The 9,338-nt window shown below is 38.8% G+C and overlaps 1 protein-coding gene across 1 annotated transcript in view; it reads right to left on the bottom strand.

The window, feature by feature from the left end:
* Nucleotides 1-5,006: 5,006 nt before the first annotated feature.
* The window catches only part of NDUFS1 (NADH:ubiquinone oxidoreductase core subunit S1), a 30,252-nt gene continuing 25,920 nt past the window's right edge, over nucleotides 5,007-9,338 (bottom strand). The window contains exons 15-19 of the mRNA XM_050969591.1: nucleotides 7,977-8,131; nucleotides 7,055-7,230; nucleotides 6,131-6,265; nucleotides 5,878-5,950; nucleotides 5,007-5,415 (exon numbers count right to left, since the gene is read on the bottom strand). Coding sequence (XP_050825548.1) covers nucleotides 5,324-5,415; nucleotides 5,878-5,950; nucleotides 6,131-6,265; nucleotides 7,055-7,230; nucleotides 7,977-8,131 — 631 coding nt within the window. The 3' untranslated portion in view covers nucleotides 5,007-5,323. The remainder of the gene's footprint in view (nucleotides 5,416-5,877; nucleotides 5,951-6,130; nucleotides 6,266-7,054; nucleotides 7,231-7,976; nucleotides 8,132-9,338) is intronic.

The raw sequence follows: 9,338 nt of genomic DNA, 5'->3' as shown, positions 1-9,338 counted from the left end.
CTATTGATTTGGTGGGGGAAGAGGTGTTTGACTATTGGACAGATGAGCATAAGCATAAAAAGAAAGGCAAAGCCAGGCTACTAGAGCACAACTGGTCATGTGACAGGTAAAGCTGCTCCTGCAAGATCAGCAGACAGGAAATGCAGATGCTGCATTCTGGGAAATGTAGTGTCTTCCAGCTCTGTTAGCCAGCAAAAGCGTTTCTGAAAAAAAGATTAAATGAGACATATCCCAGCTCTTAGTGCCTCAAACTGCTGGACAGTATTAACACGTTTCTGGCTGTTACAGAGTGGGTTGCATAACTAATTAAGAAACCCCTATTTATTTTGCTTCTATGATTTTTTAATTAGAACATAACAATAACTATACTGGGTAAGACCAATGGTCCATCTAGCCCAGTATGCTGTCTTCTGATTAGTGGCCAATGCCAGATGCTTCAGGGCAATTTATCAAGTAATCTGTCCCCTGTTGTCCAGTCCCAGCTTCTGGAAGTCAGAGGTTAAGGGACACCCAAAATGTGAGGTTTTGTCCCTGACCATCTTGACTGACAGTCATTGATGGACCTATCCTCTATGAACGTACCTAATTTTTTTAACCCAGTTATACTTTTGGCCCTTGCAATATCACCAGACAAGGTGTGTTGTGTTAGTACTTACTTAGGTTTTTGTTTTAAATCTGCTTCCTATTAATTTGAGTGGACGAGTCTCTGGTTCTTGTGTTTATGAGGAGGTAAGTAAAACTTCCTTGTAGAGAAACTTAAGATTCATGATTTTATAGACCTTTCATATCCCCCTTAGTCATCTCTTTTCTAAACTGAACAGGCCTTGTCTTTTTAAGTCTCTTCTCATAGGGAAGCTGTTCCATACTCCTAATTACTGCGTTATATCCACTGGATCAACTTTGTCCACATGGCTGTTGCCTACCTTAAAGAACTGTAATAGATTGGTGAGGCATGATTTCCCTTTACAAAAGCCCTTTTGACTCTTCCCCAACATATCACTTTCATCTATGTGTCTGAGAATGCTGTTCTTTACTATAGTTTCAACCAATTTGCCTACTATTGAAGCTAGGCTTACTGGCCTGTAATTGCCAGGATCTGCTAGAACTGCAGAGTACTCTGAGACATCCAGTTCTCTCCCCACCAGTACCCCATTGCTTCTTTTTCAATGTTTTATTCTGAAGATGAGAGAAAATCAGGAACAGAGCTAGTTTGAGAACCAAAGTAGGATTGCCAACTTCAAAATACTAAAATCGAGTGATTTAAAAAAAAAAGTTTTAGTTTTGAATTTCTAGAGTTCATATTTTCATGCTTTTCTCTATCCATAACACTGGAAACTTTTTTCTAATGAAAGATGATAGTCTCATAATCACATCTCCATGAGCTGGCACTTTAAAGGAAGGCTTCAACTATCTTAAGAGTTTGCAACATTGAGTTAAATTTTTGCAGTGTTTAAAGAGACTATTTTTAAACAAATCTTCAGTTTGTACCTAAACTAATCTTTGCAAACTATTGAGAAATATTTTCATTTTTTAAATTTTGATGGAGAATTTAAGTAAAATAACCTTGCAATCTCTAAATTGCAGCATGGTAGTAAAAGTAATACTTCTATTGGTTAAATTCTTGTTTCATATTCACACACACAATATTTAGAGAAATCAATTTAAGATTATTGCAGTTTGTTTCCCACACATGGTAGTATTGGTATTGTGTATGAAAGTGACCTAACCAATTACTGAACCAATTACAATGTAGTTACTGAAGCTATCATCTATGAAATGCAAAATAGAACAAATGGTGAAGTTAGATTTATTTAAATTATTTCCCTTAAATATCAGTTGTTACATGTCATTCCATATTCTTTATGAAAATATGCTTGCGATATGAATGATATAAGGTACTTTAGGCAAGAGGGCTCATGTGAGATGATTTACTGAATATGATTATCCTATTTGTATGCATGTATCATTTATGTATCTGAAATTAGGAATATTGACTATGTATCTGTATTTCAACTATGCTGCTTTGGGTGACGCCTACTGTTGACACTTCAGGTACAACAATGAAAAAGCCAGACAGGGCGGATGGCCCATCAGCAAGGACAATGGACTGTGAAAAGCTTGGCCTTCCTGTGGACACTCCATACTGCCCCTGACTCATGGACACTGTAATCCTACAGAGTCAGGTAGTCTTGTCACCTGATACTAAAACATTATCTGGGACTTCTTGTAACTTTCCCCTATAAGGGAAGGGGGATCAAAATAGGGAAACAAAGGACTCGCACCTTATGCAAATCCTATTTAAGGGTGAGGAGTGAGGTAATTCTGGTCATCAATTCTCCCCTGCTACCATACCCAAGATGACTGCTGGAAACAACTAACTGAACAGGGGGAAGAACTGGGCCCAGGCTGGAAGGGTGTCTGGCTTGCGAAGATTATTTGAATGACATTTAGGGTGGAACTCACATGTAACCAGTTTCTTTTGCGTATTAAGCTTAGTTTGCATGCTCAGTTTTATTTTCTTAACAATCAGTCTGGTTCTGTCTGCTACCTCCTTAGCTACTTAAAATACACCTGTTATAGTCAATAAGTTTGTTTCTGGTTTATAATATAACCCAGTTTATGCAATTTCTAACTGGGGGAGGGGGTGAAGTGTGCACATCTCTCTTCCACTCTGAGGGAGGAGGTGGATTTCATAATATATCTTTGAGTCTGTACTCCAAGGGAGGTGGACATCTGAGTGCTGCTGGAGCAGGTCCCTTAAGCTGAGTCTTTCCAAAACTGATCTGCAGCTGGCTGTGGCCATGCTTGTGCATGTGTTAGAGGAGGTTTTAAGAGCCTGGCTCAGCAAGACAAGTTAAAGGGGGCTCATGCTGGTAGACTCAATGGTATCTCAGCACATCAGGTAACACCCTTGGGAGTCCAAACTGTCACATCAGTATTAGGAAAACAAGGGATACATTTTAAAGTATTTTAAATCCAATCCTGTCCCTTTAATGCTAAGAGCTATATGCTTCCTTAGCAACTGAGGAGCACTAGGTACTTCAGTTTTAGGAGACCTTGGCTGTATCCTTCTACATTGTATCTTCTGATATATTTGAGTTAGAAACAACTGTAGGATTTACCAGTTTAGTGTGTGCTCTCTCTCCCTCCCTCCTTTACAAAAAAAAGCCACATTTCACACCTGTAAAATAGGGAATTTTCTTGCTGTAGCAGCTGATGCACATTACATAGCTCAGGAGCTGCCACCATTTGTGACAGTGGAAATAGGCATTTCAATGCATTTCTACATGTCTCACTGAAACCCACCCCAAAAATCATTCTAAGAGGTAAAAAGCAGGTGGCAAGAAAGAGAACAAAGGGAGGAAGAGAAATGATTAAAACATTTGAACACAGGCAGTAGAGCTTTTATTGGTGACTGTTTCAAAGATTATGCGCAGAACACAGCTTTATGTTGTAAAGCCCTTCACTTGGCAGGGAAAGACATAGGACACTCATGATCACTTATATCTGCCCCTTGGTTGTCCATTTACACATGCAGTATAAACATGCAACTCAATGTAAAGTTACCTCCTTTTTAAAAATCAGGCTTTGAGCATCAGGATGGGGCCTTTCCTAGCGCTGTTTTATTCTAAGCTAATACTACATACGGTCATGTTCAGAAGATTATCTTCAAATTTAAAGGCTTAGAACCTTTACAAGCTTACATACTACAGGAGCAAGGGATGAGATTTTCAAAAGTCGCTTATGTGACTTTGAAAAATCCCACTCCAGATGAATATAGCAAGTGTCTTATGATGCAATAGTTTGAGACTTACTACCTAACTAACATGGTTCTACCTTTGGCTCAAAGAATATAAAGCTATGCCTATAAGGGTATGTTTACATGAGGATAAAAGCCCCATGGCATGGCTGCAGCTGGCCCAGCTCAGCTGACTCAGGATCTCAGCGCTCAGGCTGCTGGGCTAAAAATTGCAACATAGACAGTCAGACTCAGGCTCAAGCCTGAGCTGTGGGACTCTGGAAGGGTGGAGGGTCTCAGAGCTCAGGCTCCAGCCTGAGTCTGAATGTCTACCCAGCAATGTTTAGGGGGTTTTATCCCCCTGTAGCCATACCCTTTGAAAGCAATTCAGTCTGCACATAGCAAACTGCAGGATAGGCTACTGAACTTTTTGCCCAAACTGCTGCAAATGCCTTTCAGAGTTTCAAGAACTTTGCCTGTAACAATATTTTGTCAGCCAAGGTACTGGTGGTACTCAGTCCAAGACTGAATTTGAAGTATGCAGAAAATCACTAATTGCAATCTTTTATTTTTTTAAAGTGATTTCAAAATAAGTTAGCATGCTATTGATTTTTGACACATTTAATGAACATTTTCAGATAGTGCAAACTCTCCTTTCTTTACCTTGCAAACTGGCAGCTTTTGGGGCTTCTTTTAAGTTGATGTGACTTAACACTTGAAGTCACTCTGAAGCTACATCTTTTATTGCTTCTATAACAGAATGGAGTAATGCAGGGAGAAGAGAGATCAAGTCCAGATTTAAAAGTACTCTAGTAATGAGCCCCTTGTTTAACTACTGCAACCTTCCTCATGGTAAATGATTTAGGTTTTGTTTTGAGGGCTTGTTTTGTGTTTTGGTAATTTTCCACTTTTTCTAAATAGAGAGCAATTTACCTAAGAAAGGCATCACTGATAAAATCTGTATGGCAAGCAGTCTATTTCTTGCAAGTAAAGTATTTTCCTGTCTTGACCAAATGAAAGAATACAAGCATCAGCAAACCTATTAGTTCTTAGCACTGAGAGTTGTAAATGGGTGTATTTGAATGAAGAGAAAGGAGATGTGTCACTCAGGGTGGTAGTACATGGGTTCTACCTTCTCTACATAATGGCAGAATCTTTGCAACTTCAAGGGATGTTTAAAAAGTATCAAATAATTGAGATTTCCAGGTGCACTGGAAGTGAAAGATTGGTTTCCAGAATTTTTGTCACATTAAAAACTTGTTTAAGATTTCTGTTTAAATCTTTATTTTTTATGTAAGAGAATCACAAGCCATACAAACCATTTACATAGGAAATAAACTGATTTTAATAATCTACCATGTTTGTACACAATTACTGTACGCATATTTTTTTAGGTCCAGTAAATTGAGTGTTGTGTTTAATTTCCAAGCGCACTGATAGCCCAAGATTAGGCGATCTGAACTGTTTTCAGGAAGATGTGAAAATAAAGTGTACCACAACCAAATAATTGTTTTTTGAAAGTTTGTCATACCAACATATTACTAGAATATCTGATGGATTTTGGTAGCTGTGTGATTACATTCTTCAGCAGATGGATGGCTCTTCTACTGCCTGAGCACCTTCAATGACCGCTTTCACACACTTGGCCATTGTCTGGGATGCTCTACTGATTGGATCTGCAAAGACATTTATTTTGGTGTTGAGTGTTCATTTCAGAACACAACCATTAGACACACAGGGAGACCTAAAGTCATAAAACCCCATGGTTTACTAAAAGTCTTCATCTGGGGAATATAAAAAACCCACACGCACTTAGTTGAAGATATAGGACCAAATTCTACAGACCTTACTTGTACAAGTTTCCATTGATTTCACTGGGAATTTTGGCTGAATAGGGATTACAGGTCAGCCCTCTGATCTTAGATGTTTCAGGTAAGAACAGTAGGTACAAAGTTTTCCAGACAAAAGCATGGTGTCCCTTTAAGGGGGTCTTAATATTCTGGAAGCTCCTTTAGAATTAGTTAATTATGCATCTGTGTTACAACGTAGCTCTAATGAAATAACACAGCAAAGCTAAAAAAAGAATGAGATGAGTTAATAAAATTCTACTTCCATCAAGTAAGGCTGTGACCACATACCTGTCATATAGAAATCTCTAATTGTGAGCTGAGGTGGAACAAGAGGGTCAGCAAGCAACTGCTGATTCACTAACTGCAATGGAAAAGAAAGAAGGTATATTAGGAGATTAAGCAGTCACCTGTGAGGCAGGACTGTGTTACCACAATACTTGTTTGACTACGCTCTCCTGCTGTACAGTGCAGTGTGTGTTTAGTAGGACATATAAGCAAGCCTCTTACATAGCTTGATGCTCATAATTTAAACATTCAATACCTTGGAGAGCTCATTCGCCTGGCTGAAGTAGTTAGCTTGCTCTACATCATCATAGCGGACCAGGTTAGGAGAAACTTCTTCCAATCTGTTCCTTACTTGATCAAGGTTATCGTAAGGGAGGGTCACACCAGTTAGCTTTAATAAAAAAGCCACAAGACTCCATCAAAATTTAGTCCTCTGGCCAATACATATTAAGTATTTAAAACATTAACTCAAACATCTACGAGGAAGCAGGAAGAAAAGCTACACTAATTTGAGGAGTGAATGACTAAAGTGGTGGTCCTATGCTTAATTTGCAACATATTATGTTGATCTCTTGATGCCAGTAATTAAGTTCTCTAAATATTAAGAGCTAGAGTCCATTTGTTACCCAAGGAAGACAGGAAGCACAAGGACAGAAGCGTGGCTTCTCTTCTCCCATGGAAACAGTAGCGTCAGATCTCTCTACAGCATTCAGGACAGCACTAAGACTGCGGTTGATAAACTATCTCCTAGAACCAGTTAGGATGTGTTCAGCCCTACCAGATGTTATCAGCACACATACTCTCAGGGGACCCACACAGTTCCTTTTCTGGGAAGCAGTAAAGCATGGCCCCAGTCTGTCTTCCAGGTTGCTCTAGAGAATCCTGCCTTGGCTAACAGAATTTGCTGCAGTTAAGAATCATCTATCGTACATTCTCACAGCATATCTAGAAGCTACAATAATGTCAAAATCTCTAAGCGGAAAACACAATCCCATTTACCCCACAGATATCATTAAAGGCAGTCTTGCTTCATATTAATTCAGTCCCACACATACTTCCATGAGACTTTATACCCACAATCCTGAACACAAATCTGCATTCTAAAAAGATTCTGTAAACAGTTTCCAAGCTCCATGTAGATTCTTACTAGAGGTTTCAATTTCTAAAACAGTTACAGCACCTCAGAGATGGCTCTAATAATTCTCCAGTCCTCTCTTGCCATGCCAGGAGGTGTTACTGCTACTTTTGTCTGCTGGGCCCTGCCCTCAGTGTTCACATACGTTGCAGATTTCTCTGTGTAAGCTGCTCCCGGGAGAATAATATCAGCCATGGGAGCACCCACATCACCATGATGTCCTGAGGAAAAAAATGGGAAGAGGAAAGTCAAGTTCTGATAGGAAGCTACACAGGAATAACTATAAGGCATCGGTAAGCATAATTCAAGAGGAATTATGTATGAACACATCAGAACTACTGTATTCCTCTTGAAAAGGAATTTTTCTTCTGAACCTGTGCTTGAGTAAATTTAGTGTTCTGGAAAGACTGACAGCCTTAGAGATTAAAGTCCTAGTTGTCTATAATATAAGCAGCCTAATTGAACCACAACCAGTGTCAAAAATGGAGATTGAACTATCATATCCATTCGATTCTTGGCCTTAGCTGAGACTGCTGTAACCTACAGCAGTCTCAGCTAAGGTTCTAGAGATTGCTGGTAATTACTGCTTTTGTGACATGGACTGGAATGAGAACAGCCTTCCACTAGTAGATCTGACACCATGATCAAGAGGGTAAACCAATTTGTATTTTTTTGTCAATAACCCCAGGTATCCAGTCCACCAGAAGGCTTGTTTTCCTAAAATATGAAATAGTCACTACTCCCTGCAGCAGTTAAGTTCCAACATTTTTTCCATTTCCCAACAGGGGTAAGAAGGAGGAATGTCAGTGCCGTGTGAGCACATTAAGTTTAAAAATATTTTGCGCTAGAGCTGATGATAAAAATTAAACTTGGGAGGGAAGAATTAGTCAAAAAGTAATATTCATAATTATGTCCTACTGTTTAGATTGTCTGAGGCAGTATTTCTTGAATAATTTGTTCTAGTTACCCTGATAGATGATAATGCAATCCTTTGGCAAATCTTGACGTGTTATGCAGCCTGCATCTGCCCCCAAAAGATACAGTATTTTGGGAGGGTTCTTCCGGATTGCATCCACTCCTGGTTTGAAACCCAGATCCAAAGCAGCTACTTGGCTTGCAACCCTGCAAGGACAGGCAGACTTATTACAGATTATAAAGTGTCAGGTTCTCTTCCCCCCGCATTTCCTTTTCAACTCTGAAATATTTAAAAAGGGGCATACATCTCAATTTGACATTTAGTCCTTTAAAAAAAAAAAAACAGTTAAAAGTAATGCTGATCTGAAATTTGATTAAACATTTATTGGAAAATAATGGTGTGTTTAAACTAATCAATAAGTCAGTTTTGATTACTTTTGTTAGGAAAGTCTCTCACGTCTAGGTCATAACCAGAGAGATACACCCCACTGGCTAGAGCACTCACCTGAGATGTGGGAGACCTAGGTTCAAGTCTCTCTCCTGGATCAGGCAGCGCAGGGACTTAAATCTGGGTCTCCCACACATCCCAGGCGAGTATCCTAAACACTGGGCTTTTGGCTATTCTGGAGTGTGGCTCAAAACTGTGTACAAAAAATATCGGTCTTGTCCCAACGTGGGACAAAAAAAAAAAAAAAAAAAAAAAAAAAAAAAAAAGGGTCAAAACCAACATTTCACAATTGAATTCTTATTTTCTAGCCAGCCCTAGTTAAAGAGTTTCCGCAGTACATCTGCAAAATGTCATGTTCGCCACACACAGTGTTGTCAAATATATTAAATTGGAGAAAGGAAAAAAAAAAAAAAAAAAAAAAAGGTCTGCTTATGCACTTATAGTAATATTAGGTGTTACTTGTAATAATAGGCAAACATTTCACAAAGAAAAACACTATTTTTAAGTTAAGTTGACTCTGTCCCATTAATGCAGCCTTGCATTAATCTACTCACCCATGAGGAGGAGGAGATTAGGTTTACCCTGTTAACAAAAAAAGCAATGCTGGGGAAAATAGATTTAAGCTTGGATCAGTAATTTTTTTTGGACAGTTTTGGAGGTTGTGTTAACATTGCTACCCCTTTTGGAAAAATGCACAGCTTGTCCTCCATCCAGTGATCCCTATATGGAATTTCCAAATACTTTGGGTTTAAAAACAAGGAAAACTGACCTTTAGACCCTTGAGCCCTTTTGAGTACCCTCCAGCCCATTACAAATAAATAATAAATAATAATAATAGTTACATAAGTTTATCTGCTACAATTAAAATCCAACTTTTGTTGGGGCACCTAAACTTTCTTACGATTGAACTTTCTTATGATTTCTACAGTACGTGTATGGAAGTCTTAATACAGAAGAGACTACCCA

Source organism: Gopherus flavomarginatus, chromosome 10, assembly GCF_025201925.1.
Source record: "Gopherus flavomarginatus isolate rGopFla2 chromosome 10, rGopFla2.mat.asm, whole genome shotgun sequence".
Classification (NCBI taxonomy): Eukaryota; Metazoa; Chordata; order Testudines; family Testudinidae; genus Gopherus; species Gopherus flavomarginatus.
The sequence above is the reverse complement of the archived record's forward strand: the minus strand, read 5'-3'. Positions and strand labels throughout refer to the sequence as shown.